Source organism: Schizosaccharomyces japonicus, assembly GCF_000149845.2.
Source record: "Schizosaccharomyces japonicus yFS275 unplaced genomic scaffold supercont5.3, whole genome shotgun sequence".
Taxonomy (NCBI): Eukaryota; Fungi; Ascomycota; class Schizosaccharomycetes; order Schizosaccharomycetales; family Schizosaccharomycetaceae; genus Schizosaccharomyces; species Schizosaccharomyces japonicus.
The window spans coordinates 55,980-83,763 of record NW_011627862.1 but is presented as its reverse complement, the minus strand read 5'-3'; the positions used below and the strand labels follow the sequence as shown (position 1 = coordinate 83,763).

The window sequence follows — 27,784 nt, the reverse complement described above, 5'->3', positions numbered from 1 at the left end:
GTAGCTGGCGGCTACGACCGCTCAGGAAGGGCCGAGTTAAAAAACAAAAAACCACGTTTATACATGAATGAATAATTATTATACACAATACGGTTCTATGTAATACCCATATACATATGTTTTCAGTATTTGTAAAGAGAGGTCCGTTTTTCGGTGTCCGTGGCAACGCACTTGTGTTTATATGCGTTCAGCTACCGCTACCAGTAAATAAACAAACATCAACTGTGAACCTGGTGCACAGTAAAACATGTCAAATAGTGGAGCTGAACAGGATTCTGCGTATTCGTTGGAAGAAGAAGAAGGGAATTCTAAAGGGAAAAGTATAAAAGCTGGAAATAGACGAGCAAAATCACGCGAAAAGGATCGAATGAGTGAATTGGATGCTACGATTGCCAAATTACCAGTTCCGGATGGTACAGTGAATTTGGTACGAAAATATTCAAATGACGAGAACGCTAAGCGACATTCTGGAGGAATTCAGGCCTATGCAAAATTTGCTGGAAGTACATGGACGTATTATGTTCAAAAACTTCGAATTGTGTTGGGACGAGAACCAAATGGGAGTTCGAGTGCGCCTCCGAATGTAGAGCCTGTTGATATGGACTTTGGACCGAGTAAACTAATTAGTCGAAAACACGCGGTTGTCGTGTTTGATTTGAATACGCAACAATGGAATTGTACTGTTCATGGTCGGAACGGGATTCGCGTGAATGGAAAGACATACGCCGCTAATAGTAGCGTTACTTTGGAGAGCGGGTACGTATCGACTAATTAAAGCGGATTTAAGCACACGAAATTTGAAACGAAATTTGTGAGTGACAAGTCCACTGTGTGCTTGAGTTTTCTCGTTTCGTTTAGGCTCGTTGTGAAGCTGGCTGTTTATTCGCTGATTGGTCTAATTTCAATCTATTTACTAACCCATTTATTGAACAGTTATATCCTTGATATTGGTGGTGTTCAAATGATGTTTGTTTTACCGGACCAGGTCGAAAGAGGAAAGAAGGAATCAACAACTTCCTCAGAACAAAAGCAGACGGCGAACGAGTCCGTTGCAAACGAACCCACCACCGACGGTGAAGCTTACCATCCGTTCGGAAACCAAAAACCACCATATAGCTATTCGGTGATGATTGCTCAGGCAATTCTTTCGACGAGCGATAGTATGATGACACTTTCGAAAATCTATTCGTGGATTCAAGATCACTATCCCTATTATCGAACTACAAAAAGTGGTTGGCAGAACTCTATTCGCCATAATCTTTCACTCAACAAAGCGTTTCACAAGGTTCCGCGTAAATGCGGTGAAATTGGCAAAGGAATGAAGTGGTCAATTGCTCCTGAATATCGCGAAGAGTTTCTTATTAAAGCACGACTTTCATCAAAACGGAAATCTTCCGAGGTTGCTTCATCTAATGATCAGTATTATGCGTCACTTAAAGAACCCAAAAAACTGCATGCGTCGCCCGCAAGGTCTCGCGAGCGTACCCCTGTCACGCCAAAAAAAAACATAGAGCGGCCGGTTGTGAGTGATGTACCAAGTACAGCCAAGTCACTTCCGACGCGAACGCCAAACTATAAAACGCCGGTACGGACTTCACTATCTGACCTCATTGCCTCTCGAGAAGGTACACCTGTCGGTCGTGAGTATACTGCCCCTTCAAGTGCGGGTTCGGTTGCACGCAGTACCTCACGATTTCCTACCTCATCACCGGCGCCGTTTTGGAAATACGTGGATATACCGAGTGTTCGCAATTGGCCTCAAATCAATTCCTATGAGTCTATTTCGCCATATCGGAATCCCATTAATAGTCACATGTTTTATTCGCCTGCACAGGCAAAACGTTCGGGCTTTGATGAGCAAGTTCATGACTTACAAGGTGTTGATTTAGTGCATGGGTTCGAGGGCATCAGTTCGTGGCGTGAGTCATTGGCTAACAAGAACTATGGCATAAAGCGTGAATCATTGACAAATGACCCGCCGATTGGTGTTCAATTTAATTCAAAAAAGACGGAGGAAGTATTACCTGCATCTCCAGAAGTCAAATCTGCTGACCTTAGCGAGCCAACACTTAATAACACGAAGAGCTCTGCGTCCAGTAGCACGATGACTGCTTCTCCAAATTCGGAGGAAATGGTAAAGGAGCATAAAGAAATGCAATCTTAAGTTTTAAGTGTGCAAACACACTCTCATTTGCGTTGTAAAACAACGTTCAGTCACCTCTTACTACCTTTTTCCTTTCCATCTAGGTTCTCTTTTATTGCTTTTTCCTTCAATTTTCCGGCACCTTTACTCCTCACATCCTAAAGAGGCAAGTGACCTACCTATCTATGTGCATGTGTTGCATCATGTGTCCCTAACTGAGCGCAATTGTGCAGGCCCTAATGTATTATTCTTTTATATTACTCTCGTTTTCGCTGATATGTCTAAGTGTCTGTATGCGATTGTGTACATATTTGCGAACAATCGAAGATGCGTGTTTGTCTGATTCTTTTCCTTTCTCTTTCTATCGATCATTCTTTACTCTATTTTTCTTTTTTATTTTTTCCTTAATCCTTGTTGCTGCCAAGAAATGTTTTTGTTTGGAATCCTCCGCAGGAATCGGTGTTCCTAATTCTGTTTATTTTATTTAGGTACCGTTCTCGTAATGTATGAATGAAGTATCTTAAGTTTATCATTTAGCCTTTACTTGTCCGCAACTGTCTACATTATTATTCTTTTCTATGCCCAAGCTATGTTCCCATATTTGGGCGACAATTAGCGTCGGCATTTTCGGCAGAAGGATTTAAGGTTTTCGGCTTTGGTTGCACGAGTAATAAGAGTTACGATTATAGATTAGTGAATAAAAGCTAAGATTAAGGTATGGTAGTCTGCTCAGCCTAAACACATTATTGGAATGAGATGAAACTAACTCATTGCGGCGTATGACTAACTTTGAATTCGCATATACTCAGCACGGAATCCAGCAAAGTTATTTGCTTCGCTATTACAGTAGCATGTTTAGTAGTTTTTCATAACTACCTTCTTTCACAATGCCGCCTTCCGCTCTGTCAAACTCGAAAGTGCTCTACCCTTACCCACCAAACCTTATCCTAAACAAACTTTGAGCTTCGCGAGAACGCCATTTTGCTTCCAAACACCAAGTCACAGCCCTACCCTACCCTCGTATTTGTGACTGCTTCAGCGTATAACAAGTTTCAACACATTCTGGCCATTTGTCACAAACCCATACCATGTCTGCTCTCACGATCTCCAAAAAGAGAAAAGTAAGTGATTGCGCTGAACTTTGTGGGCAATGACAGTTCGACGTGAAATGAAACGATATGATGATTTCCATCCTGGCACCTCTTGTCTTATGGAGCGATTCACACCCGCTTCGATGAACTTAATTTTGGACTTTCTCTGATATTCTCGTTTCAAGTATTGTCGAATACGTCATTGTCCACAGTGGATAGTTTTGAAGCTGATCCATCATACTAACCGTCCTAGTTCGTCGCTGATGGTGTTTTCTACGCCGAGTTGAACGAGTTCTTTACTCGTGAGCTCTCTGAGGAGGGTTACTCTGGTTGTGAGGTCCGTGTTACTCCTTCTCGCTCGGAGATCATCATCCGTGCCACTCACACCCAAGATGTTCTTGGAGAGAAGGGACGCAGAATCCGTGAGCTTACCGCTTTGGTCCAAAAGCGTTTCAAGTTCGCCGAGAACACTGTCGAGCTTTACGCCGAGAAGGTTCAAAACCGTGGTCTTTGTGCCGTCGCTCAATGCGAGTCTCTCCGCTACAAGCTTTTGGCTGGTCTCGCTGTCCGTCGTGCTGCCTACGGTGTTCTCCGTTACGTTATGGAGGCTGGTGCTAAGGGTTGTGAGGTTGTCATCTCTGGTAAGCTTCGTGCTGCCCGTGCTAAGTCTATGAAGTTCGCTGACGGCTTCATGATCCACTCTGGTCAACCCGCTGTCGACTTCATCGACTGTGCCACTCGTCACGTCCTCCTTCGTCAAGGTGTTCTCGGTGTTAAGGTTAAGATTATGCTTCCCGAGCCCAAGACCCGCCAAAAGAAGTCTCTTCCTGACGCTGTTGTCGTCTTGGACCCTAAGGAGGAGGCTCCTATCACCGAGCCCTACACCGTCGTCAACCAACCCGTCGGTGCTCCTGCTGAGGAGGCTGCCGTTGAGGAGGCTCCTGCTGCTGCTCCTGCTGCCGCTGCTGCTTTCTAAAATAATCTCTGCTAGCCTTGGTAAATATAGCATGGTGTTTTTGCAACAGTATATGTATGAGGTGGTTTTCGTAGATGCGTGTTGGGTTGTTTTCTTCTATGCTTGCTTAGCGAATGTCGGATGGTATGGGTTTATTTCTTTAAATGCATTTCGTTGCTTTGCGTCTATCTATTCCTAGACCTGTGCCTGTCCTTCTGCGGTTTTCTGTTGCGTTTCGAGAATCGTGATTTTGTCGCAGAGTCTCTTATAAGCATCGTCAATCTGATAAATTGTGTCTGTTAGAAAATAACATGACGAAAAAAGTCGGTATGGAGGGTTTATACTTACGTCTTCAAGCAGTCGTTTCGCTTCAGACTCAGTCTCTTCAGCAAGAGAATGACTGTTCACAACTTCTTCAGCTAATCGAGCTTTGACTTGTGCAATTGAATGTGGAGGGCCGTGAGTAGCTTCTTGTGCCAGTGCTTCTAATTGAAAGCCAGATGCTGTAGTGAGTTAATGTTTTGCTTTAGATCGAATAAAGACGCATGATTCTTGTTTTTATTTTTATCGTGTAAAAATTCAAATTCATACGTGCGTAAATGGCCTTGATCGTTTCTGAAATAACGAACTGTCAATCACGCTAACATACTTCTGTACTTGTCACCGTATTTTCTAATAAATTGCAGTGATCTGTATATTTCGATTGGCAAATTATCAGTAACTGAAGTGCCGAGAACGAATTAGTAGTTATACTAAACAGAACAAAAATCCCTACACTCGGTAAAATCCAGAGGATTAATAGAGTTGTCAATGTTAGATTGTGTTTCTTTTTCCATCATTACAGGAAAAAAGTGATGTTTTTCTTCGTCTGGCCTGTTCAAGTTTTTTCAAAGGTTTAGTAACGAAATAATATTAGGAAAAAAGTACATAGAAATTCAAGCACAATTGTATAGACTGAAAAGCTGGATTTAAATTTTAACCTTTACACAAAGCAACATAATAAGGACGAGAAGACTTTAAGGTGATTATTTCGTTTGTTGCAATGATGCGTGCTACTGTCAGCATACACAGATTTTTCTCCAGCACTATATGATTACAGACGTATTCGCAGTTACGGTGTGCAGTTATACTGGTACTATATAACTGCTAGGGTATCTGTTTCAAACAAACTAACGGGCCATTTTTCATTGTGTACATCAAATACCAGTTTCTAGATATTTAAAAAAAGGCTTTATTAAAACGATGTGCCTATAAATGCTGCTTCCTTCTTTCACTTCTAATGACAATTGTTTGTGAATAAAAAAAAATAAAAAATAAAAAATAAAAAAATTTAACCCAGCTATTCACTGACCCTTAGTATAATCTATTCAATGTCTCCATCTAAGCCAAAATCTATATTGATCAACGAAAACTAATACTCAGTTCATGTATCTTACTCAATAGTAATGTAGTCCGGGTCATTAAGAGTCTGGTAAAATAATGAGGTACCTTGTCCAAATAAATGCAATACACAACGTATTATAGCATAATTAGAACAAAGTACACTCTTCTCATTACATAACGTAATTCTCTCTCTGTTTTGTTCGATTTATTGCTGCAATTTGGCACGCTCGCTCGCTGTCTCCCTACCAGAACGTGTCTCAGCAAATGCGAATTTTATGTGTCGCTGAAAAGAATTCTATTGCAAAAAGCGTTGCTAGCATTTTAGGTGGAGGCCATTTTCGTCGTGTATGTATCTGTTTTTACAATTGTGAATTTGTTGCTTTGCAATGGTCGCGTTTTTAATTAACGGGTTGACTCACATAGCGATTTGTTACTTTTTTGCTAACGAACATACGTAGAGAGACACAAAGAGTAAATACATCAAAAATTATGATTTTGATTACGATTTTGGAGGCCAACTGGGTGATTGCAACGTTACAATGACTGCAGTGTCGGGTCATTTAACAGAAGCATCCTTTCCTCCTGAGTACTCGAGTTGGAGCTCTGTGCCGCAGGAGGTCTTATTTGATGCACAGATTCGTATAAGTGTGTCAAAGGTATGGATTTTTTAAGACGATGGAAGTCTTAACCGTTATAGAATTCTGCTCCCTTGGCCGACAATATACGAAGAGAGGCATCCAACGCAGACTATCTATACATATGGACAGATTGTGATAGAGAGGGGGAGTATATTGGAACTGAAATTTCAAATGTTGCAAGGTCGGGTAACTCAAGAATTCGAGTATTACGCGCTGATTTCAACAATCTTGAACGAACGTGAGCATCAGTACCCTTATCATCAAATACTAACCAAGAAGTCATATTATTCGAGCTGCTCGCAATCCACGAAATTTAAATCAATGGGCTGCAGACGCTGTTGCTGCTCGAATAGAGCTGGATTTCCGGCTGGGAGCAATTTTCACTCGTATACAAACGCTACAACTACAAAAGGCTTTTGAAATCCTAAAAAAAAGAGTTATCAGTTATGGACCTTGTCAATTTCCTACATTAGGATTTGTCGTCGATCGTTGGCAGCGAGTGGAAGACTTTCTGCCGGAACAATTCTGGTCCATAAAACTACAGGATCGAAGACAAGCAAAAACAGTAACATTTAATTGGAAGCGTAACAGAGTGTTTGATCATCTTGCTGCTCTTGTTTATCTTGAACGGTGTCTCGAGGCAAAAGTTGCAAAAGTCACCAACGTTGTACAAAAACCCAAAACCAAGTACAAGCCGCTTCCACTAACTACGGTTGAGCTTACAAAACTTGGCCCCAAATTCTTACGCATTAGTGCGAAAAAAACACTGGAGGTATGCTTACCTTGTTTTCTCTATGACTTTGTTGGCTAACCCAAAGATCGCCGAGCATTTATATACTAATGGTTTTGTATCCTATCCAAGAACAGAAACAGACCAATTTGATCCAGGAATGGACTTACAAACCTTAATTAGCAAACAAACAAGCGATCCTAGTTGGGGTACTTTTGCATCCGAGTATGTATCAACTCTTTAGCGATTTCAATCAGTGAAGGTATTTACTAAAACATTACCTAGTCTACTTTCTGGAAACTTTCGAAACCCAAGAAGTGGGTCGCATAATGACAAAGCTCACCCCCCTATCCATCCTATTGCCCATGTAACACAAAATGCACTTCCTTCACAAGATCACTGGAAAGTGTACCAGTTCATCACCCGTCGGTTTCTTGCTTGTTGTTCTGACCATGCACGTGGTGCAGAAACAATTGTTGAAGTAACTATGGGCGATGAACAATTTTCTCAATCGGGATTGACTGTATTAGAGCACAACTATCTTGATGTGTATATATATGAAAAGTGGAATAGCTCAGCCCAGTTGCCCGTATATGAGATGAATGACGAATTTGTTCCCCGTCAAGTCAACATAATAGAGGGGGCTACAACATCGCCTACATATCTCACAGAGCCAGAATTAATTTCATTAATGGATGCCAATGGAATTGGCACAGATGCAACAATGGCCGAACACATTGAAAAAGTACAAGAACGGGAGTATGTCTTAAAACGCAAACGGAAAGGCAAAGGTTCTGGAGCCGGTGTCTCGGAATTCGTTCCGACTTCTCTCGGCGTAGCCTTAGTCAAAGGTTATGATGAAATAGGGCTGGAATGGAGTTTAACGAAACCGTTTCTTCGTCGCGAAATGGAAGTACAACTTAAAAACATTGAAAAAGGGCAGTCTTCAAAGAATGTGCTTGTTGAAGTTACTCTCACGCAGTTTCGTGATGTTTTTCATTTGACAAAAACGAGATTTGAATGTTTGTTACGGGTATGCACAGGATGAATCTTCATGCTACGAAAACTAATGAACTAACAAAATTGGATAGAGATGTAAAGAGTATCTAGAAGGTCAATGACGAAAACGACACAAAACAAGAAATGCCTAGTTTAAACCGACACCTCGTAAACTAACATCCCAAAAGCAAATCTCAAACCCTTCCTTACCGCGCACATCCGTCCCGTCCTTCAGAATTCCCCCCGTTATCGACTTTCAGTACCGAAACTGACTATTGCACGCCCCCGGACCTACCGACACCTCCCCGAGCTATACCAGCCCTAAGATCAAGTACTTACTTCTGAACTGCCTTCCTTCCTGAACTACTTGCGTTCATTTACATACAAATCTATACTTCCAGCCTCTTTGTCTCAAGGTTCAATCATTACTGAACTGTGTTCACCAAAAGTCATTTTTTCCAAGTTTAAAAAAAACTTCCAATTATCTTCTTGAAAGCGTCACCAAAAAATGCCAGAAAGCAAACGCGCCGTCGTAATAATCCATTATTGGGACAAGCGGGTTCCTATCGAGGTCAACCTGAATGAGAATATGCAACACTTATACAATCTTGTCGCTCAAGCGCTCGACATTCCCGAAACCGAAGTCAGCTTGGTTTTCGCTGGTAGACGGTTAACCCATATGAATGAAAAGTTGTCCAAGTATGGTATAAAAAACAAAAGCAAAATTCTGTGCCGTAAACGTCACAAGAAGCACCATCGGTCTGCTCAAGCAGAAGATGATAACGAAGAAGCAACCACTGAGCCTGTTGTTGATGAGAAACAACAACCTAGTGCTTCAAGTCCTGTTATGAAAGAATTACAGTCCATAACAGATCATGTCGATGCTGAACTTGAACCTGCTGTGAAAACTTACATTAAGTCTCCTCCAGAGGTCCCGAAAAAACGACTGGAGCGCAATATTATGCTCAGCGAATTGCTTTTACAGCAGCTATTTAAGCTGGATGCCGTCGAAACTCAAGGCAATCCCGTTATGCGGACACAGCGCAAGGCTACTGTAACAAAAATCCAGGACCTGCTACAACAACTGGATCAAAACAAGCCAGTTGGTGTCCATTTGTAACGCATGTTACTGATACACTGCTTATAGTGAGAATTATAAGCGGAGTGGGTAATGTTTGACTATTCTTCAAGCTTAACGCCTGTCAAAGCAGTAATCAATAATGCTACCTTTTCTTTTCCTGATCGACCATTACCATGACTTTTTTTCTTTAACATTACATCTCATGATATAGCCTAATGTATATAATATATACCTGCCAATGACAACACCAGCGTCCATGCCACTCGAACCCAGACCTATTTTCCTTGCAATGACTCCTGGCTTAAGGAAGGATGTCCTGCAGATCGTGACTAGAAAAGCTTAAGATTTGATCACTAGCTTTAACAAGTTCAATGCCGGCCTTCGAAGCAACTTGGGTCATTTCTAACCACTGAGCTGGAGAGACAGCCAAACCGGTGGAAGCATATCCACCGGCATTTAAGATAGAGCGTGTGTAGGCAATGTTCCCCGAAGGTTGGACGGCCACGGCATACGTTGCTTGAGACACACTAGCTTCTTCAGGAGTCGGGTCGATGAGGACCACTTGATCAACAACCGAAGCAGCAACAATCACAGACATGGCATCCAAACCTTGCAAGGGCAATGCATGGTCCCAATCAGGATCTGCGTCGAACTCCTCCGATGGCTCGTACTTGGATGATCCGATGATGTCTTCAGAAACGTCTGGAGTAGATATACGAGGAATCCGCGTACACAGCAAGGCCAAACGAGTGGCCAAGCTTAATGCTGTAAGCAATTGCTCGTCGGCAACAGCACATGTTACCACCACAGCATCCACATACACTGTCCAAGCACGAGAGGGTGTAAACTGCAAGTATTTTGTGTCTAATTGATCCAACAACGCTTGCATCGATCTCGTCAAAAATGCCGGTACTGGATCATTCTCTCGATTCTGTTGGGCAATAAATGTCGGACTGTCTTCGAGTTAGTACGGAAACGAACAAAAAAGGAGCAGAAGTCCATAGCGGAAAAAGATGAAATGGTATCATAGTCGACATGGTGTAGCAAGGACCTAGGGAACGAATTTTTAAGCAATCAAAAATGATAGCAGACCGAATTATCATTCACTTCACCGTAGACACTCTGCTTTTACTCTTAACTTACACTTCAACAGAAGCAAGAAACGCACCACCACGCTTGGAATCTGCTTCACCAATCTCAGCCTTAACACCGACAACAACCTCAACAACTGAACCGCATTTTACACGCGCAGAACCATTCGCACCTGGCAAAACGTCGACTTGACCGGAAAAAGCACGCAGCTGGTTCGCAGCACGTCCATCATTTCTGATCGGTGGCTGGAAGTCTGTTAAATTTTTATGAGTGTACGATAGCTGAGGCAGCGAGAATTGCATTTTTTTTAAGGCAAGGGTTTTTTTGCGTGGATGAGTGCTGCGTTTCTGTTGTTCAACTGTGGTGGTGAGCTGGGGTAGCGAGCAGTAACGTAACGGGCGCCTACCAAAGTAGCAATAAGTCGTGGTGTTTATGAAGGATGAACGAGATACTATACTGGTAGTGGTGGTAGTGGTCAATAATAGTATGATAGAGCTGAAGCAAAGAATAGGAAGAAGGCAAAAGAATGAAAGCATCAAAATAATTTGTAAGAACATCTTTAAACGTTCCTAAAACAAGAAAAGAGCAGAATAAAACGAAGCAAAATTAGAGGTGCAGCCATGTGTAATGGCTCTTAAACACCTTGGAAACGAAACGTTATTTAAGTTAAGACTCAACGGGACACAAAAAGTGACCAGCTTAAGCAGATTCTTCTTGAATAGGCGTGTAAGAGTCATAGCGAGAACGAATGTGTCTGTAGGAATAATAACAAATGGCACCAATCGCCGAGAAAGCGAGGATACCGGCCATGACCCAAAGGAATATAGAGAGGAATGAGTGATTAGGCACTATTGTGACGGGGTCTGGCAGCATCAAAATTTGAGAAAAGTCATTATCAAAGAAGGCACTCACCAGAGCCAACATTTCATAAGGATGGTCATAGGGTACCATGTGACTGGAGTTGCGAATGGTAGCATACGTAAGATTGCGCTCCGAATGAATTATACCAGCAGCAGCCGCATATTGCCCGTATTCGAGAGTATTGGCTTCTGAATAACGTGGATACCAGTCGGCGTTAGAAGCATTCTCAAAACCACGTTTACCCGACCATTCCAAATTAGAAATGAGGAATTCACCGCTGACATAATTGCACAAAAAGTCATTTTCGCCATAAAATAGCATGACTGGAATTTCCTCAAGAAGTTCGGCAATTGTGAAACGCGTGCGAAACACGTTTGTGTCTGCATAAAAGTTGCTCACAAGCGATGAACACTCCTCCCAACGGGAGACTTTGTCCGAAGCGACATGAAGGGCCTTCATGACATCGGGACTACTCAGAAAGTCGGTAAGTGCTGGAAGTTCCAATGGCCATTCCATGCCACAAGATGGGTAAGGGGAGGTCAGGGTCACATCGTACATATTGAAACAAAATTCACCGCTTTTGTCTGAGACCGAAAAGAGAATGTCGAAAAGGTACTTGTCACATGAATTCTCATCCTCCAACATCCCTGAAGCAGATTGTTCCAGTGACATGAGACACTTAGCTTGCACTGCAGTAAGAGCCTCAAACAGCGCAGAACCACGCTCCAACAGACCACGTTCAACCAAATAGTCAAGGTAAGTCAAGTAATGGGAGGCAGGCTCAATCCAACCGTTGCCTATAGCAATTCCAGACAAGTTAACGATGTCCGAATCAATAACTTTCTTTGCAATTGCAGGAATATATTGTCCGGCAAACGACTCACCAGCAATGTACCAAGTATCCGTAGCATACTCGGGGAAGGCCTTCACAAACTCTTGCAAAAAGTATGCAAAGTCGTTTGACATTTTTTCATTATCATTTAAAATGGCATCACGAGTATCAGCAAAACTGAATCCAGTGCCCATGGGCTGGTCCACGAATAAGACATTTCCGAGACGAACCCAGCTTGCCGCGTTATAATAGACGAGTGAATCATTTGTCAATCTCAAAGGACCAAGTTCAAGCATACTTCCATCTTCCGAAGAACATCCAGGGCCTCCATTAAGCCAGATAATCTGTATTTTGTTTTGTTAGAATGAATTACTGGATCGTAAAAGGACATGCGTACCGTGCGGTTCTGATGAACCTCGTTTTCTGAGCCGTACAAAGTAAAAAACAAATCACCCTCCAGTTTATCTGTCAAATTCAAATATCCGGAGTGGAGACTTCCTGTGTAACCCGCAGGAACATTTGGAATGCTACTAACGTGCCATTGCTCGTGAACCTGAGATTTAGCCTGAGCGGAGTTAAATTGGAGAAAGAAAAGGCCTGCTACACGTAGCAGAAAAGAGAGACTCATAGAGAACGACAGAAAACAACAAATAAGTTGCGAATCACACCGCTCAGAGGTGGTGGTAGAGGGAGGAATTCACTCAGGTACCTTCTTAAACATGAAAGGAAGGCGGCGTTTATCAATAGAATTAAGGTAGTTGATAAGCGATATCTGACATCATAATTAGAGACACGTGGTGGGGATCAATAGCGTGGCCAAACGTATTCCAAAGTAAGGGTAAGACACGAAGATGGGTCGAGAGGGCGACTGGGGAGAAATGAATGTGTCGTCCATAGGAACGACCGTACACAATATGCAGGAACTATATCTTATAGGTTCTATTCCATCACGGCGGTTAGATCAAGTTGCTAATACATTAACACATCTTCTGGGTGATCCTGTGCCTGTCTTGGACTTTTGTATGGTTTTTAAGCCTAAAGGTAAGCTTGGATGCGCGTCCGCGTTTTCCTCCAGTATCCTAATTTACTTCCTTCTCTGAACCCCCACATCCCCACGGGCGTTCATTTGGTGGAAAGTATATATCCGCGGTGTCGCCTCGCTTTTTCCGAAAACTCACCACCAAAAATAGATGTCCCACTTACATTGCCGTCTATGCCAGAATCCTGGCTGCGGCTCTCAGCGGATGTTAAAGCACTGGACGAGTCTGATGCTGAGTGGAGCCGGAAAGCACAATGGTATGTTATGAATTTCTTAGGAAAAAACTTCTTATTTTTTGGTGTGTGTTGGTTGCATTCAATTCGTAGTGAACAACGAACACCAAAATGAATTATGTGGTTATGAGAAGAAAGCTAATTCAAATATTTGTATAGGAAATTGCGCCTAGAAGGTGCCTCTGAACCGAAACGACAAAATAAATGTGGCATCCGGCCCGTGAACGAAGCCAAGTTCACAGATGGACCTGTATTAGAGTTTGTGCAAAAAATGGGTTATGAGTATGTTGCACCGCATAGCTTAGAAACGATTGCCTAACAACCAATCTGTTTAGATTCTCTCATGAGTACATTGTACAGGGCCTGGAGTTCACGTATGACACATGCAAAGTACTGATGTTTCAAACATTATTGCCTTCGCAGCCGCACATCATACAGCCTCCGTTTCATCCCTTAAATGAGACATGGATTTTGCAAGCGAAGGCGATTGTCTTGGATGCAACAAACCAGCGTGAAATGATGGTTCAATCGCAAAGACTTACCTCCTTGCAATCGCTTTTATCGAGTGTATGTGATTTAAGAAATGAACGACTTTAAGTCAGTTGTGTAAGAGGAGTGTGTTTTTGTAAATTGGGTGATTTAGCAATGATTCGGTAGCAAAGAAATGTTCATTGAATAAGTAACAAGGTTGGTCGCCATTATGCGACAATGCCAATGTACTCGGCCTTTTTGTATTTTTCCACAAGTTCGGGAAATTGAACCAGAAAGCGGTCAACAAATGGCATCAAGATTTTGCCTGAGAGTGAAAGACTGCGTACTCTGGCAAATGATTCAACGTAAACTATTTTAATAGGTTTACCCAAAAGCTAGTGCATGGTTAGTTAGCGAACTGTCAAATGTATGAAAACTTATACGCTTACCCGCGCTAGCATTGCTGAAAAGCATATGAGTACACAAGTTCCCGGACCATTGCATAAAAGGACGTCTGGTGTGCCGAATTCGTTCATGAAAATTACTCTAAGAGCTCCAAAAAGTGAAATAAAAGCAGTAAAAGGTGTTGTCAACCATGATTGCTTCACATATCGAGCCCTTGGCACAGAAAGAAGCTGCGTTCTCAAATCTGCTTGCTGAGACATCAAAACCTTAGCCTTTTTCTGACTCATTTTGTCATCTCTTCCAGTAACATATGTTCGAACAGGGTACAACGTACTGTTCAATGCGTTTAATAAGCTCATCATTTCAGCCGTATGGCCCCCGGACCCAAAAAAAGCGAGCAAATGTTTTTCTGCAGCATGTGATGATTCACTGGCAAACGTAGTGCGATGAAGAAGGATAGGAAGGCATGGGAATAAAAGGAGTATGCTAATTAATAAAATTGTGCGCATTTCAGTTATGACAGGTTTTTATTTAAATAGAACATATCCCTATGGTTAAGCGAGGGTAAAAAAAAAACGAAATAACGCTAACGAATAGAAGATCCTTTTAATCTATACAAGAAGTGTTCATTTGTTACAAGAAACAAGAGAAGGCTGTTTCAGAGCTTTTTTGAATGAGAAAAAAAGTAAAGAAAGTAAAATTATAATATATGTTATGCAAGGGTATCTATCATTATTAAAATTCGTAGCCTTCGGTTTAAAAAACATGAAATGAGGAACATCGAAGTATTGGAAGTGAACGGCACAAAAAGAAATTGGAGCAAAATGTGAGAGTAAATTTAACCCGTTTCAAATCGTTTGTCTCACTGAGGAGTGTCGCTAGAAAGTTCAGGGAACAAAGTACAGACAATGATATCAAGAAGTGAGTACATTACATGTTTCGTTCGATACTCATCGTGAACCAAAAACAAAAGCTTTTCGGTTGATAATATGTCTGGTAACAGCGGGAGCTTTGATATTTCATCCAGCGCATGATCATAAGCATTAGAGTATGAAGGTGTGAATATTGTGCTTCCATCCATTGTTGTGCCACTAGAAGGCCGACTGGATCCATTAGATTGCGAGGCACTTTTCAGTGCAGCGTGAGCACCAGAACTAGATGGTGAGGAGTCGGAAGGTAGGTGTAATGATGATTGTGTACTCGAGGGTTGAACAAACTGAGCCTTGGGAATGACATTGGATAAGGAAACGGAAGACGATCCAGCGCTTTGCATAGGAAGAAATTCGCCGCTAGCAAGAGTTGATACAGACACTGTTCGCTTGTGCATATCATGCCGCGGAGGACAAAGGGACACGTTTGGTGGTTCGCTAAGGTTTTCCTTGAATCTACGTCTGTGTAAATCGCGCGCTCTGAGGGTACGAAGTGTTTCACCTGTTTTCCGTTTCACATAGCGCCGTGAAGCCATCGAATGTAGTGTAGTTGTTGCTGTGACTTTCTCAGCTGAAGTGTTTACACGAACAGTCATTCTGTCGAGGACAAGAACGATGGCTGTGACAACTACAGTTTCGGCAATAGCAGCAGCGCCTACCACAAACCAAGGAAAAAGGAAGGCGTAAGCCAATATACTAGAAACAGTAGTGGTGTCACGAAATTGTTCTTTCCGACACAAAGTAAACAGCCGTACAAATACACGGAACCATTGCACAGAAAATATATGGAGGCCCTCAGTGGTTGCAATTATATACATTGCCCTCGAGAGATTAAAGAGAAGTGCCTTTGCACGGATAAGCAAGGAACTTTTGGGTGAGTTCACGACGAAGTCAACGACACGCATTAAAGCAGAATAATAGAAATTGGGTTTTGATGTCGCGACAATGAGTCGATGAACTCCACTAGCTAAAATATCTTGTAAAATGACGAACTCAACTTTGCTTTTCACATTCGGAGGTGGAAGCAATAGCTTTAACGTGTTACGCAAAATTAGTCGACAATAAAGTAACTCGTTTTCCTCACTATTCATAGCAATATGTGGAAACTGCTGGTGATAAAGTTCTCCAAGACTGTGTCGACTGCCGCGTGCTGATCGTAATCTACTCATAGATTGTTGCATGCAATCCAAATGCTCACCAAGAATCCAAGGAATTTTAAAAAACAGCAGTTCAAAGGCATCCTTTTTCGAGAATCGAGAGTCAATCTTGTCAAGAATTCTTTTTACAAGATCAATACATTCTGTCGGGAAGGAAGCATTTTGACTAATACGATTAGCGTACCACGAGAATACCTTTTCGTCTAAAATCTCAAAAAGCTTTTCCTCCACGAGAGCTGATAATTTCAGCATCGCAGAGTAGGAAGACACCCGAAATACGCAATTTCTAAAATCGTACTGTTAGGAAAATGATTTCCCTGTATACGCTATGATTCAAACAGAAAACCGGAGAAATAGATCCTATAGGCCAATTTCTGTTTTAAGATACAAACAAGGGTAAAGCTGAAAAAGACGGTACTAGTTGATCGATTGAAAGCTGAAATGTCGTTGAATTGGCGAATATTACTGAACTTATCGTCAAGTTTTTGACTTCCCACTAATAACGTGTGGAGGCGTTCTGTCCACACGAAATCTCAAAGCACTATTAAACCGTCGTAAAGAGCGGTCCCTGGGCTTAATATGGTGTTACCGTAGCTCTTTGGACGAAGCGATGATACAACTAAAATGATAGCTCCTGACTGGTGGTCGGATGAGGGGGGAAAGAAGCTTGCAGACAGAGAGCATTAAAGGGTCTTACAAAAGGTTCACAACTTAGAGTTGCATAAAGTGGCCCACCTTACAGAAATTACATTAGCGGAGAAGAGAGAACGTCTGTTATTCTACCTAAGAAATGCCTGTATGCCGATCAGGTACACAGGCCAAATAAAGTACAGCAAGATATAAGCAAGCGGAAAACCGCACTATCAAAGTTGATAAGCCTACAGCAAGTAATAATAATACACACAGACTAGACGGTGTGAAAACCCCAAAAGAAAGAGAACTGAATACTTACCATTGTCAACTAAATTGATTTGCATTCTGTTGAATCAATTAAGAAGACTTTAAAGTAGAATTTTGAGGTTCAAATTGATGGGGTTCAGGCTTCACTGGAACGGTTTCATTTCCCGCAATCTTCTTTGCCTCTGCTTCTGTCGCCTCACGTATGCGCTTGCCCAACTCAGGATCAACCCGGCTAAATACTCCGTACTGACGCTCGCGGACATTTGGAATAGCGTTGCACAGATGAACAGAGACATTGTAGACAAAATGGTCTTGCTGATCCTTCTGTTTTCCCATTAACTTCCACAATGCTCTTGGTTGTTCAAAATCAACATCGGTAAGCTCGTCCATGTGATACGTAACCTTGCCAATCCAGCGTTCATGTTCAGCATCGGGTTCATTCTTTTCCTTATCGAGCTTTTGAGTAGAAGAGGGGTAGTTGGGAAGGTCAAATTGATTAGCGCCAACGTTCATGGGTCCATCACGGGAGTAATTGAAAACTGGGTTCACTGGACAATTGATGGGAATTTGTTCAAAGTTTGCGCCCAAACGATGACGGTGGGTGTCAGGATACGAAAAAGTTCGCACTTGCAAAACTGGGTCTGCAGAGACATCTATTCCTGGAACCATGTGCGAAGGAGAGAAGGCGACTTGCTCCACTTCGGCAAAGTAGTTTGTAGGGTTACGGTTCAAAGTAAACTTGCCAACAGGAATTAAAGGAACATCTTTGTGAGGCCATACCTTCGTCAGATCAAAGATGTTGTAATGGTACTGCTCTGCTTGCTTTGGTGTCATAATTTGAACATATAAGGTCCAACTAGGGCAATCGCCGCTCTCAATGGCCTCAAAAAGATCCTGGCCAGCAAAATCCGGATTCTTACCACCAATCTCAGCTGCAGTGTCATTGTCCAGATTCTTTATACCCTGATCAGATATAAAATGCCACTTGCAGTAAAAGAACTCGTTCTTGTCATTTACAAACTTATATGTGTGACCAGAGTAACCATTCATAAAACGTACACCATATGGAGTTCCACGGTCGGAGAACAGTATCATTACCTGATGAATTGACTCAGGATTCAAGGACAAATAATCCCAAAACGCGGTCGCATCCTTTAAGTTCGTCTGGGGATTTCGCTTTTGTGTATGGATGAAGACGGGAAACTTGGCTGGGTCGCGAATGAAGAAGACAGGTGTATTGTTGCACACCATATCAAAAATACCCTCTTCCGTGTAAAACTTGAGGGCGAAACCACGAGGATCACGAGCAGTATCTGGTGTACCGCGTTCACCTCCAACAGTGGAAAAACGAGCGAACATTTTCGTCTTCTTACCAACTTCGGAGAGCATATTCATCTTCGTATACTTTGTGATATCATTCGTCACCTCAAATACGCCATGGGCACCAACACCTTTTGCGTGAACGACACGTTCAGGAATACGTTCGCGATCAAACTTCTGAAACACGTCAATCAAATGAAAGTCTTGTAACGGAATTGGTCCATTGCGACCAATACGTTGGCTAGCCAAAGGATTGAATATGGGACAGCCGGTGCTAGTCGTGTAAGTCGGGTGGTCGGGAACCTCCTTTTTCTCGTTAAATTCGTAAGGCATTGCAATTATAATACAGTACTTCGAGAACGAAAGTTAAGAAATAACAAACGTTTCCAAAAATAAAAGGTAAAATGTACAGAAAGGTTCCGACAGCTCAATTATCGCGCTAATACCTTCTTCTTAAAGTATACAAAATTAAGTCTTCGGTGGAGACTCTCAGTTTGTCAAAAGTCTTCAAATTGGTAATTGGTAAGGTAGAAAAAGGAGGAAATGTCCTCTCTTGTACTTTTTCAGGATTTAGGTATTTACGTCATATATAATTACCACGACGGTCATACGTCGATCAAGACTTGATTTCGCCGAAATCTTATTTGCAGAAGTATCGCACTCTATGACGTTTAAATAATAAACCCTTTGCATTGGACGTCGCACTCTTGCACGCACAAAGAAGCGAATTCTGTAACCAACCAGCAAACGCGTATTATGTAATCTCATGAATCCGGAATTTTTATTATGTAACCATTATGTAAATTCACTGCTACAGTACTGGGCTAGAATGATACGCTTACAAAACAGTCAAATACTAGTCCAGACAATCTGCTAGACACTTGATAAATCATAATTCAGCAAGAACAGACACCTTTGAGTTACAGATGCAACGTGAATGAATAGTTTAAGTTTAATTGCGCTACTCCAGCGAAAACACCGCTGCGTTTGTCCACAGTTTCACGATTTGTTAAGCGACAGCTTTCGTGTGTAATAGATGTAATGATGTCTGCACAAGATAAGTGAAGGGGGAAACCACATGAGTCACCCATTGTTAAAGGAGTTAACATCCGAAAGGCGTTCTGATAATTGGTACTACTCAGATTGAAAAAATTCCGAACAAGTCAATGAAGTTAGTGCGACTGATTTCCTTTTATATGTCGTTTATGTGTGGGCACCAGAAATTGTATGGTGTCACAAGACTATGTTGAGTTGTATTCCGAGATGCAATGACTTAGTATTACATTAACCCAATCACTTATCTGGTGGTGAATTTCAAAGAAATAAGGTTTCGCCTAAAGCTACTTTAATAAATGACACAAAATAATCAAAAACGAAAAATGAAGAACTGCGATTCTTTTGAGCAGTCCTTGATCAATTGAGTATTAAAACTTTATGATGTCGGAAAAGCAGGTATAAGCATGTGCCCGTATTCGTCACTTGTTCCCTGTATTTTTCTCTGTAAATCATGCAAATATACAGATTCGTTCGAGTCTAACAAACTATTTATACCCCCTCTAGTGTATCTTTTTTATTTTTGTTATGTTTTCTCTTCTACGTCAAACTCTTACAGCAGTCATTTTTTCTTCTAGTCATACTGTCCTCGCCCTTGGCAGTTCGTCCATTGCTCTTCCTCTCTCTACGTAAAAGATGCCGAAAAAACTTGAGACCTCTACAAACAACCGGGATTTCATACTAGAGGCTCTTTCTAATGGCGTGCGGTTGGACGGGCGTGAAATGCACGCGTTCAGACAACCCGTAATAAAGTTTGGCGATAAGTTTGGTGAAGTTGATGTCTCCTTAGGTGAGACACGGTATGTTAACAAGATCTGTTTCCAAAGAATGTCCAGGCTGACAGTTTTTCAGTGTATTATGCCACATCACGGCTCAAATCGCGAAACCGTATCCAGACAAACCTTTCGATGGCATTTTCACCATTCACACAGAGTTGACGCCAATGGCTCACCCTTCTTTAGAGGCGGGAAGGTATGTACAGGTGTTGAATTCTTTCTTCACACTTACTCTTATTCATTTATGTTATAAGTTTCCGAAATTGATTTTAACATTATGAACTAAGACTTTCTGATCAAGAGGTTCTTATTTCTCGACTCATCGAAACCTCTGTCCGTCGTTCCCGTGCTCTTGATACCGAGTCCTTATGTATCTTGTCGGGTCAAAAATGTTGGAGTGTTCGTGCTACGGTTCATTTCGTCAACCATGATGGAAATATGGTTGACGCAGCTTGTCTTGCTGTTGTCGCTGCTTTGTGTCATTACAGACGTCCGGATGTTACGGTCACCGGTGAAGAAGTAGTTGTGGTACGCTCTCCATTATTGCTTCGTCTCAAAACAGCTTGGGCGATCATCTTTATACTTGTTGCATGCTGGCGCTAACACAATCATTTTAGCATTCACCAGAAGAAAGAGTCCCTGTTCCTCTTTCCGTCCTTCACATGCCCATTTGTACGACGTTTTTCTTTTTCCATGACGGAAGTATCTCAGTCACTGATGCTACTGCTGAGGAGGAGGAACTGTCCACAGGTACTATGACCATAACACTCAACAAAAACAGGGAGATTTGCCAGTTCTTCAAAGCAGGCGGTGTTCCCATTGATCAAACAAAAATCATTTCTTGTGCACACGCGGCCTTCAAAAATACGCAAGAAATCTGCGAGCAGCTAAAACAGGTTTTGGCCCAAGACTTACAAAAGCGGGAAACCCAATACTTGGGTGGTTCGGCAGAAAATGCTAGATCTTAAATAAACTTGGATAAACCAATTTATCACTGCCGTCAATGGCTAACAGCTCGTTATTTCATGAATAGTCTATCTAGAGAAATTGATTTTACGAGCGAATTTTAAATAAAGGCCGGCCTACAGGCCAAAGCACACTATTACTCACCCTTCGAGTTCTCGGCCATGATGCAGCGGGCAACCGGCATTTCAGCATACATAACTATTGAACAAACGAATGTATAGCTAAGGCAGGTAGAAGAGAGTCCCATATTAAAGCGGTCAATTGGAGGATCAGACTAACACGATTGGAGTTACTGTTGATTCGAGCGTGGTGCTTCTCAACAGCACCTAAGGAAACAACGAAACACACGTGAACAAAAGAGAAACAGAATAAGCATCGGTCGAAGGGCGGTAGTAGACGAGAAGAGACTTTATATAACAAAAAGAGAGGTAGGCTGAAGATGTGTATGTAACATGCGGATTGGGAAGCAAAAGAGAGTCGGCGGCGTGGAGGGACACCGAGCTCGGTCATTGCGCAGCACGAGCATGGTAAGAAGGTAGTAAACTGCTTGCCCAAAGGAGCGAAGGAGCAACAATGTTCCATATATCAAACTCCCACCAGCAACCGCTGAACCACCTGAAATGCGTAAACGAAATGAAGTGTAGTTTGCAAACGGAATAGTATAGGGAAGAAAAGGGACGCGAAGATGGCTACATATGACTGCAGCCCAGTGAAAACAACGTGCGATACCAACCGATAAGACACGCAACGGTCGGCTCAACGCACATTGAAAAAGGGCTCCATAAGGAGGGTTTCTTAATGACTACGGCGGTCCTTCTCCAGTTCGAGTTGCTGGTAAAGTAGGTAGAGAGCTCGCTCATTTTCTTCGTGAGTACCAGTAATTGTAAACATACGTTCGCCTGTCTCGTCATGAGGCTCCTTAGCGATTGAGATCTTGCTACCACTGGAACGGCGAATTTCGGATATCTTAGAACCTGCACGGCCAATGATGCATCCAACCATATCCGCGGGGATGCTGATGTTTTGAGTAATGCGAGGCTGTTGAGGAGCAGCGGGAGGGAAAAAGTAAGGGGCAGCTCCACCGTCCATCATAGGGCTTGGAATAGCAGGAGTCATTTGCTGAGAAACAGCACGAGGAGATGTTGCAACGGTAGGGAATGGTTGGGTCAAACGGGAAACAGGGTTGTAGAAAACAGTACCGGCACCACGCTCCCAGTCATCAATCAAACACTTTCCAATCTCCCAGATTGCGGCATGGAGATTCTCAACTGTTCCGTGCACCTCAACAGTACGCTCGGTTGACTGAGGGAGCATGTCTTTTGAAGCGATCATGCGACACGAGCACTTGTCTTGGATGAGCTTGATACGGAGGCCATTACGGCCAATAATACTGCCCATCAGAGAATGGGCAATAAGCAAGCGGAGCTTGCGAGGAGCATGGGGATCCACGGGGGTTCCATTAGCATTCGTGCTGTTCTTTGCAAAAATATCGATGATAAAACGATAAGCACGAACAACGTTTTCCAAGGAGCCACTGATCGTAAGCACACGATCATGGACGTTAGGAACAGCCTTTGTAATGCCAGCCTTAACATTTGTCGTGCTACGCAGTTCGGCCACATTTTTACCAGATTTGCCGATAATGATACCTGCCTCACGTGTCGACAGCAGGGCACGAAGCGTAAGCTGCTGCGTGGCGTACGCTGCGTCATCCATCAATCCTCTCATGGGAAGCTGGTTTTGATGAGAAGGCATACCAACAGCGGGTCCAAGTTGCAGGACACCACCCATACTCACGGGGTTTGGGACCGCAGGGCCAGGAGGAGGCCGATTCAGAGGAGCCGCATTCGACTCGTCAGGCTCATCCTGAAACGTAACGTCGAAAAGTGAATTTTCCTTTTCATCTACTGCTTTGGGAATCGAAAACTGATTATATGCCATTGAAGTTACCGGAAGAACAGAGGAGGGTTGAATGTGAGACATAACGATTACAGATTTTCTGGTTTTTTAACACAAATACCAAAAAGCAAAAAAAAAAAAAATAAAGTGCAGAAAACGGAGAAGAAGGCGTCGGGTATAACAGCAAGGTTCCGGGAGTTCTGGATGAAAATCAAACGTGAGGAAGTGACTAGACCAACTATATACCACGTATTTTTTGGAAATTGCCCGTTTCTGTGGGTCGGAGGGGTAGAGGTGGTGGTTGGGGAGTTTGGGTGAGGGTGAAAAATTTTGTTGCTAGTTGCGAGGGAAATGTGGAGGAGCCTACTTATAAGTGACATGCTACTTTAATGAGGTGAAAGGAGTGGTAACGTGATGAATGAGAGATCTAGAGCTGCGCACCAGTATGAGAAAACGTTGGTGAATCGCTGTTCAACTATGTGAATATGTCGAGTTGTGGATGATGTGGTGAAAGTTAAATTCCGAACGTGTAGTAGTAAAACGCCAGTTTTCATTTAAATATTTGTGGTTAGTAACATAAAGGAATACTTGCTACCACAGCGTGAGCCCTTAAGGGTATGATGGTTTCATTTTCTAACATATCCGTTTAGACGAAGATTCTGATTTTTTGTAGTTATCACTTCTCGGAATTTGATCTAAGCCTGTCATATTATTCTATACTTACTTGAATTTTTGTTTTCTTTACTTTTTTGGTTCTTGGATATTTTAAGTATTTATCAACTATCGCCTTCTAATTGTAAAAACTTTCGAAAACATTTGAGCTTTCAGTAAACTTTTAATCACAGTGCAATGTTATATGAATTGACAGAAACTCAGCAGAAAGACTTACAATACTTTGCACCAATTGAGGGATCTCTATTAACGGAAAAGTTAAAGTCATTCGTCTTAAAGCGGAAGGATATTAATCTTGCAGATTGGATTGTAGGCATGCGCCTAGTGATGCAATCAAATGCAAAGGGAGAAGATAAAATAAAAAAAATTGACGATGCGAACACCGTGAACAATGATATCGCTATACACGATATTTTGCCAGTTCCTTCCGACGACGCCCGACAAAAAAGATTATTGAAAAACCAAGTGAGTGCCATCATCAACATACTATTTACAGTACTTGGAACAGCCACTGCCGTTTGGAAATGTGCTTCATCTTATTCAAATGAGAAGGTAATTGTTTATATGTTTAAGTCATCATTAATATTGTCTGACCTTATAGCGGGTTGCACTCTCCGGAATAAGTGCTTTTGTTGTTCTCGTTGCTGACGTCTTTCTGTATGTGCGCTACTTACAATCTTCACCTCAGAAGCCTCCTAAGCCAGTTCAACGGAAAGTAGTTTATACTTGGTCTACGGCGGATTTACCTTTGGAGGAGAAGAAGGTACAGTAAACTAGGAGTTATAGAAGATTATTACCATCCTCTCCAAGGTACCCAGATATCTGTGATAATGTCCCCACCATCTGTTACAAAATACCACGTGAAAGCGTTTGCTGTGATACACGCATGTTGGGGCACAATCCGTACGAGTTGACCTATACGAGGCAGAACATCTTTCGAATTTGAGCTCCGTAAAATTCCGTGCTCTTGACTCAACCTATCGACATACCAGTTCTCGAGGCCTTCCGTAATCACATTTCCAAACCCTGGGATTCTGCCATTTTCTCGGGACAAAGATATCACACCGGCATTTACGAGTGCCTCGCCTGGTGCGCCTTTGCGGTTGGGGTACGTGCTGATTACTTCTGCCATCACTGAACAAGCGATATTGGAAACGGAAACACATCCCGTCGCTGCTTGTTGTAAATCACAAAAAGCGTAATTACCTGTATGAATTTCCAGTCTTCCGTACAACTTCGGGACACTATCAGCTATCCACGCCTTCGTTGCATGGGCTGTTGGTGTAGCACCAACTGAAAGAACCAGAGGAGTCGATCTGTTTTTTTTATGCACATATTCAGCAGCAACGTTGGCTGCCCTGATTTCATCGAGAAGATAGTTTCTCGCTTCTTCAATACTGCTTGCACCATACGAGTGCCCTGCGTGACAATAAAACCCGAATAAGTTAATTATGCCAGAAGCGTTCAAGGTTGTATCAATCAAATCTTGCAATTCCGGGGAGCCAACTTGCAATCCTGCACGAGATGTTCCCATGTCAATTTTAATAAACACGGAAAATGGCCTCTTAATTGAGTGTTTTTGAGCAAACTGCTTCAAAATATCAATGTGCGCAAGATTGTCGATGAGCAACCGTACGGACTTTACATTTTTTGATAGTTCATAAAGTTCCTCAAGCCGAGATCGACAAACTGGTAAACCGTATAATATGTCATCTACTTTGCCAGACGCAACAACGGCAATGGCTTCGCGTATAGTAGATACAACGACAGCATTAACCCTTCCCTGCAACTGTAAATCCATAGCTTCAATGCATTTATGAGTTTTCACATGAGGACGAAACAGTGCGCCTGTTGCCTCAATGCTTTTTAGCATTTCGTCACAGTTGTTCTTCACAACCTTCTGATCTACAACAAATGCCGGTGTAGGAATTTCGTAAATTGATATTCCTACATACTTCTTCTTCAATGCATCCTTGGAGGGTGAGACATAGAATTTTGAACCAAATTTGTCCAAATCCATTATTTGAATATATTTAAAAACTTTACCAGTAATTCCTTGCCTTATATCTTTGCCAAACACCAGCCAAATTTACGGTCTATCGGCATGGAATCGGCGGAAGCTGATAAGCAAGAAGTACTAGATCTCATCCGTCATCGCGCACCCAACTATGAATGTAGTTAACAAGCAAAAAGCGATACAAGAGTACTTTAATTTGAAAAGCTACAACCGAGAATCTTTTTAATTCAAAGTTAAGTTACTTTTTGTTTTATAGAACTCCATATGCACAAAAGGAAGAACACCCCCAAAGCATTGGCGAAAGTGCAAACAAGGAAGGTTGGTAAGAATTTTACCGCGGATATGGCACCTCCAAAAAATGCACCTAATGTATCAGAAAAGGAAATTGCAATTTGTACAGCAACATTTCCCTTGACATGGTACCTAGGAGGAAGTTGCTTCGTAAGAACAGATACAGATGGCGAGCTAACAATACTGCCACTAAATAAAATAATTAGACACACAACAAAGTAAGGCTGGAGATATTCGCATTTGCACTGATGAATGATGAAATGAAGAATGAGGCCAAAGAGAAGAATTAGTAGGCCGACGATGGAAATTATACGATCTTGGAAATAGCGGGAAAGAAACGTCATGAGCAAAACAAGAGGTGAAATAATAAGAAAACCAAGAGCAAGGAAGTTTCCAGCCTGAAAAGTGGAATAATTATAAAGTTCATTCGTATACACAGGAATACTTGCGACATACACTTCCAGAGTGAAAATAGACACAAATGTAATCCAGCTGACTACAAACATCATAACATAACCGCTTTTTGTTAATCGTTGAGAGGTTTGATCAGAATCTGAAATAATGGATCCTTCGACAACAGGATCAGAAGGGATCGTTTCCAAATCGTCCCTGAATAAGAAGATCGAACTGATAAAGTAAATAGTCCAAACTATAGCCATGATCCAATTTCCAGAAGTGAACTTATCCCATACACGGTTGTTAGAATGTGAAGCAGCTTTGCTCATTAAACCTCCGAGAAATGGGCCGACCGCCATTCCCAGAGTTTGAGCCAGTGTATTACAAGTTGCCAAGGGCGTACGATATCGCGGACTCACGAGTGTTTTGTCGGTCACGTACCGTTTGTGGTACAAAAACATCGTACATGCAACCCCGAAGAACAGGCGGCTGACAAGAATAAGGTACAGCCAATTTACATAGTCAGCTAAAGAGTATAAAACATGACCAAGGATGTTTCCAACAGCGCATATAAGAATAGGCCGCTTATAAATCATGCGCCCGTTTTTGGCAATTGAAAATCTCAACATTGGATAAAGCAGAGCAAGGGCCACAATTGTTGGCATACCAATAATAATACCAGAAAAAGATGAAGTACCACCCAAATGACGTGAATACTCGGCGGAAATGGGAATGACAACAGTAAAGGATGCACATGACAGAAAATTATTCAATATAATCAGCGAAACATTTTTTAAAGGAGGAAGTAGCTTCTCGTTTTCCGGCGTCACTGAGGAGTGCTGTTGAGTACTTGTAGACCTTCGAGAGACTGTACTGTGTGGTCGGCTCACAATGAATGTGTGCACTTCTTTCTTTTTCACATCTGACAATTCCAATGCATTTTGAGCCCCTGCCAAGGAATCTTCTAAGTTTACAACCATATTTGTTAAAAACCCCTCTAAAATTAAAACTCTTTATACAAGTTTTTGTGAAAAACTAAAAGCCGATCGGTATCTCATCCGTATTTGATCACAATTGATCTGTTAGATCCAAATCTGCAAGCCATACTGATACTTGAGCAAGCAAGACAAAGAGGTCGGTTTGGCGGCGGTACGGGATTCCGAGAAGCAGGGAATCCAATGAAGTAGTGATACTCAAAACACTACTTCTACCCGTAAATTCAAAGCGAAAGATAATTTACAAGAATATTTCTTACAATAGTATTAATGACAAAAATAGAATGAAACCTACAGTAATGCCTGACAACTTAATTGTAAGATTTCATAAAGAAACCACAAAAAACAAAGGATAGTATCAGTATCGTCAGTTTGCAGCGGATGTGCTGCCTCAAATAATACGACGTCTGACACGAGAGAGCTTCATATCAAGTGACCTGACCTTGCCTGACCATACGAT

General features: G+C 42.1%; 16 protein-coding genes across 16 annotated transcripts; 7 read left to right on the top strand and 9 right to left on the bottom strand.

The window, feature by feature from the left end:
• The first annotated feature begins 13 nt into the window (after positions 1-13).
• Positions 14-2,877, top strand: SJAG_04813 (fork head transcription factor Fkh2). Its single transcript, XM_002175852.2, has 2 exons — positions 14-756; positions 934-2,877. Exons 1-2 carry the CDS (start codon positions 248-250, stop codon positions 2,162-2,164), a joined length of 1,740 nt encoding a protein of 579 aa, XP_002175888.1. The 5' UTR covers positions 14-247; the 3' UTR covers positions 2,165-2,877.
• Positions 2,878-3,171: 294 nt separating this feature from the next.
• On the top strand, positions 3,172-4,263 carry SJAG_04814 (40S ribosomal protein S3). The gene is made up of 2 exons (XM_002175853.2): positions 3,172-3,264; positions 3,488-4,263. The coding sequence occupies exons 1-2, from the start codon at positions 3,232-3,234 to the stop codon at positions 4,208-4,210; spliced, it is 756 nt and encodes a 251-aa protein (XP_002175889.1). The 5' UTR covers positions 3,172-3,231; the 3' UTR covers positions 4,211-4,263.
• Positions 4,209-5,126, bottom strand: SJAG_04815 (hypothetical protein). Its single transcript, XM_002175854.2, has 4 exons — positions 4,965-5,126; positions 4,839-4,910; positions 4,538-4,692; positions 4,209-4,471 (listed from the first exon to the last, which is right to left on the bottom strand). The coding sequence occupies exons 1-4, from the start codon at positions 5,026-5,028 to the stop codon at positions 4,385-4,387; spliced, it is 378 nt and encodes a 125-aa protein (XP_002175890.2). The 5' UTR covers positions 5,029-5,126; the 3' UTR covers positions 4,209-4,384.
• Positions 4,240-8,332, top strand: SJAG_04816 (DNA topoisomerase III). The gene is made up of 7 exons (XM_002175855.2): positions 4,240-5,917; positions 6,031-6,228; positions 6,270-6,448; positions 6,490-6,982; positions 7,029-7,165; positions 7,226-7,973; positions 8,032-8,332. Exons 1-7 carry the CDS (start codon positions 5,837-5,839, stop codon positions 8,059-8,061), a joined length of 1,866 nt encoding a protein of 621 aa, XP_002175891.1. The 5' UTR covers positions 4,240-5,836; the 3' UTR covers positions 8,062-8,332.
• SJAG_04818 (exosome subunit Rrp42) lies at positions 8,226-10,492 on the bottom strand. Its single transcript, XM_002175857.2, has 2 exons — positions 10,164-10,492; positions 8,226-9,973 (listed from the first exon to the last, which is right to left on the bottom strand). The coding sequence occupies exons 1-2, from the start codon at positions 10,412-10,414 to the stop codon at positions 9,322-9,324; spliced, it is 903 nt and encodes a 300-aa protein (XP_002175893.1). The 5' UTR covers positions 10,415-10,492; the 3' UTR covers positions 8,226-9,321.
• Positions 8,266-10,560, top strand: SJAG_04817 (BAG family molecular chaperone regulator Bag101). Its single transcript, XM_002175856.2, has one exon. The coding sequence runs from the start codon at positions 8,448-8,450 to the stop codon at positions 9,057-9,059; it is 612 nt and encodes a 203-aa protein (XP_002175892.1). The 5' UTR covers positions 8,266-8,447; the 3' UTR covers positions 9,060-10,560.
• Positions 10,425-12,568, bottom strand: SJAG_04819 (serine carboxypeptidase). Its single transcript, XM_002175858.2, has 2 exons — positions 12,203-12,568; positions 10,425-12,149 (listed from the first exon to the last, which is right to left on the bottom strand). Exons 1-2 carry the CDS (start codon positions 12,431-12,433, stop codon positions 10,812-10,814), a joined length of 1,569 nt encoding a protein of 522 aa, XP_002175894.1. The 5' UTR covers positions 12,434-12,568; the 3' UTR covers positions 10,425-10,811.
• Positions 12,569-12,653: 85 nt separating this feature from the next.
• On the top strand, positions 12,654-14,558 carry SJAG_04820 (mediator complex subunit Pmc6). Its single transcript, XM_002175859.2, has 4 exons — positions 12,654-12,846; positions 12,996-13,101; positions 13,237-13,359; positions 13,413-14,558. Exons 1-4 carry the CDS (start codon positions 12,657-12,659, stop codon positions 13,672-13,674), a joined length of 681 nt encoding a protein of 226 aa, XP_002175895.2. The 5' UTR covers positions 12,654-12,656; the 3' UTR covers positions 13,675-14,558.
• On the bottom strand, positions 13,131-14,550 carry SJAG_04821 (UDP-GlcNAc transferase associated protein Alg14). Its single transcript, XM_002175860.2, has 2 exons — positions 13,998-14,550; positions 13,131-13,943 (listed from the first exon to the last, which is right to left on the bottom strand). Exons 1-2 carry the CDS (start codon positions 14,460-14,462, stop codon positions 13,776-13,778), a joined length of 633 nt encoding a protein of 210 aa, XP_002175896.1. The 5' UTR covers positions 14,463-14,550; the 3' UTR covers positions 13,131-13,775.
• Positions 14,559-14,649: 91 nt separating the features above from the next.
• Positions 14,650-16,812, bottom strand: SJAG_04822 (PXA domain-containing protein Pxa1). The gene has a single exon (XM_002175861.2). It carries the CDS (start codon positions 16,289-16,291, stop codon positions 14,816-14,818), a length of 1,476 nt encoding a protein of 491 aa, XP_002175897.1. The 5' UTR covers positions 16,292-16,812; the 3' UTR covers positions 14,650-14,815.
• On the bottom strand, positions 16,790-18,815 carry SJAG_04823 (catalase). The gene has a single exon (XM_002175862.2). The coding sequence runs from the start codon at positions 18,590-18,592 to the stop codon at positions 17,030-17,032; it is 1,563 nt and encodes a 520-aa protein (XP_002175898.1). The 5' UTR covers positions 18,593-18,815; the 3' UTR covers positions 16,790-17,029.
• A 1,067-nt stretch (positions 18,816-19,882) lies between these two features.
• SJAG_04824 (exosome subunit Rrp45) lies at positions 19,883-21,509 on the top strand. The gene is made up of 4 exons (XM_002175863.2): positions 19,883-20,112; positions 20,165-20,284; positions 20,376-20,616; positions 20,706-21,509. Exons 1-4 carry the CDS (start codon positions 19,949-19,951, stop codon positions 21,054-21,056), a joined length of 876 nt encoding a protein of 291 aa, XP_002175899.1. The 5' UTR covers positions 19,883-19,948; the 3' UTR covers positions 21,057-21,509.
• On the bottom strand, positions 21,238-23,311 carry SJAG_04825 (RNA-binding protein). The gene has a single exon (XM_002175864.2). The coding sequence runs from the start codon at positions 23,035-23,037 to the stop codon at positions 21,850-21,852; it is 1,188 nt and encodes a 395-aa protein (XP_002175900.2). The 5' UTR covers positions 23,038-23,311; the 3' UTR covers positions 21,238-21,849.
• Positions 23,312-23,365: 54 nt separating this feature from the next.
• Positions 23,366-25,475, top strand: SJAG_06514 (endoplasmic reticulum membrane protein). Its single transcript, XM_011050762.1, has 2 exons — positions 23,366-24,177; positions 24,227-25,475. The coding sequence occupies exons 1-2, from the start codon at positions 23,803-23,805 to the stop codon at positions 24,395-24,397; spliced, it is 546 nt and encodes a 181-aa protein (XP_011049064.1). The 5' UTR covers positions 23,366-23,802; the 3' UTR covers positions 24,398-25,475.
• On the bottom strand, positions 24,419-25,645 carry SJAG_04827 (alanine racemase; the record flags this gene model as incomplete). Its single annotated transcript, XM_002175865.1, has 1 exon — positions 24,419-25,645. One exon carries the CDS (start codon positions 25,643-25,645, stop codon positions 24,419-24,421), a length of 1,227 nt encoding a protein of 408 aa, XP_002175901.1.
• Positions 25,646-25,875: 230 nt separating this feature from the next.
• On the bottom strand, positions 25,876-27,309 carry SJAG_04828 (membrane transporter; the record flags this gene model as incomplete). The annotated part of the gene is made up of 1 exon (XM_002175866.1): positions 25,876-27,309. The coding sequence occupies one exon, from the start codon at positions 27,307-27,309 to the stop codon at positions 25,876-25,878; it is 1,434 nt and encodes a 477-aa protein (XP_002175902.1).
• Between the last annotated feature and the right edge of the window lie 475 nt (positions 27,310-27,784).

Excerpts from the sequence above, each read along its gene's own strand:
- SJAG_04813 (XM_002175852.2), top strand. The coding sequence starts at position 248 with ATGTCAAATAGTGGAGCTGAACAGGATTCTGCGTATTCGTTGGAAGAA. Across the intron at positions 757-933 it reads AGCGTTACTTTGGAGAGCGG|TTATATCCTTGATATTGGTG; the intron begins GTACGTATCGAC and ends TTTATTGAACAG.
- SJAG_04814 (XM_002175853.2), top strand. The coding sequence starts at position 3,232 with ATGTCTGCTCTCACGATCTCCAAAAAGAGAAAA. Across the intron at positions 3,265-3,487 it reads CGATCTCCAAAAAGAGAAAA|TTCGTCGCTGATGGTGTTTT; the intron begins GTAAGTGATTGC and ends TAACCGTCCTAG.
- SJAG_04815 (XM_002175854.2), bottom strand. The coding sequence starts at position 5,028 with ATGATGGAAAAAGAAACACAATCTAACATTGACAACTCTATTAATCCT. Across the intron at positions 4,693-4,838 it reads ATACGGTGACAAGTACAGAA|CATCTGGCTTTCAATTAGAA; the intron begins GTATGTTAGCGT and ends AACTCACTACAG. Across the intron at positions 4,472-4,537 it reads CGAAACGACTGCTTGAAGAC|ATTGACGATGCTTATAAGAG; the intron begins GTAAGTATAAAC and ends ACAATTTATCAG.
- SJAG_04816 (XM_002175855.2), top strand. The coding sequence starts at position 5,837 with ATGCGAATTTTATGTGTCGCTGAAAAGAATTCTATTGCAAAAAGCGTT. Across the intron at positions 6,229-6,269 it reads TTCGTATAAGTGTGTCAAAG|AATTCTGCTCCCTTGGCCGA; the intron begins GTATGGATTTTT and ends TAACCGTTATAG. Across the intron at positions 7,974-8,031 it reads GATTTGAATGTTTGTTACGG|AGATGTAAAGAGTATCTAGA; the intron begins GTATGCACAGGA and ends AAAATTGGATAG.
- SJAG_04817 (XM_002175856.2), top strand. The coding sequence starts at position 8,448 with ATGCCAGAAAGCAAACGCGCCGTCGTAATAATCCATTATTGGGACAAG.
- SJAG_04818 (XM_002175857.2), bottom strand. The coding sequence starts at position 10,414 with ATGCAATTCTCGCTGCCTCAGCTATCGTACACTCATAAAAATTTAACA. Across the intron at positions 9,974-10,163 it reads TTTCTTGCTTCTGTTGAAGT|TCCGACATTTATTGCCCAAC; the intron begins GTAAGTTAAGAG and ends ACTCGAAGACAG.
- SJAG_04819 (XM_002175858.2), bottom strand. The coding sequence starts at position 12,433 with ATGAGTCTCTCTTTTCTGCTACGTGTAGCAGGCCTTTTCTTTCTCCAA. Across the intron at positions 12,150-12,202 it reads AGGTTCATCAGAACCGCACG|ATTATCTGGCTTAATGGAGG; the intron begins GTACGCATGTCC and ends AACAAAATACAG.
- SJAG_04820 (XM_002175859.2), top strand. The coding sequence starts at position 12,657 with ATGGGTCGAGAGGGCGACTGGGGAGAAATGAATGTGTCGTCCATAGGA. Across the intron at positions 13,102-13,236 it reads TGGAGCCGGAAAGCACAATG|GAAATTGCGCCTAGAAGGTG; the intron begins GTATGTTATGAA and ends ATATTTGTATAG. Across the intron at positions 13,360-13,412 it reads GTGCAAAAAATGGGTTATGA|ATTCTCTCATGAGTACATTG; the intron begins GTATGTTGCACC and ends CAATCTGTTTAG.
- SJAG_04821 (XM_002175860.2), bottom strand. The coding sequence starts at position 14,462 with ATGCGCACAATTTTATTAATTAGCATACTCCTTTTATTCCCATGCCTT. Across the intron at positions 13,944-13,997 it reads TTTCAGCAATGCTAGCGCGG|CTTTTGGGTAAACCTATTAA; the intron begins GTAAGCGTATAA and ends ACCATGCACTAG.
- SJAG_04822 (XM_002175861.2), bottom strand. The coding sequence starts at position 16,291 with ATGCTGAAATTATCAGCTCTCGTGGAGGAAAAGCTTTTTGAGATTTTA.
- SJAG_04823 (XM_002175862.2), bottom strand. The coding sequence starts at position 18,592 with ATGCCTTACGAATTTAACGAGAAAAAGGAGGTTCCCGACCACCCGACT.
- SJAG_04824 (XM_002175863.2), top strand. The coding sequence starts at position 19,949 with ATGCCGAAAAAACTTGAGACCTCTACAAACAACCGGGATTTCATACTA. Across the intron at positions 20,113-20,164 it reads GTCTCCTTAGGTGAGACACG|TGTATTATGCCACATCACGG; the intron begins GTATGTTAACAA and ends ACAGTTTTTCAG. Across the intron at positions 20,285-20,375 it reads CCTTCTTTAGAGGCGGGAAG|ACTTTCTGATCAAGAGGTTC; the intron begins GTATGTACAGGT and ends TTATGAACTAAG.
- SJAG_04825 (XM_002175864.2), bottom strand. The coding sequence starts at position 23,037 with ATGTCTCACATTCAACCCTCCTCTGTTCTTCCGGTAACTTCAATGGCA.
- SJAG_06514 (XM_011050762.1), top strand. The coding sequence starts at position 23,803 with ATGTTATATGAATTGACAGAAACTCAGCAGAAAGACTTACAATACTTT. Across the intron at positions 24,178-24,226 it reads CATCTTATTCAAATGAGAAG|CGGGTTGCACTCTCCGGAAT; the intron begins GTAATTGTTTAT and ends CTGACCTTATAG.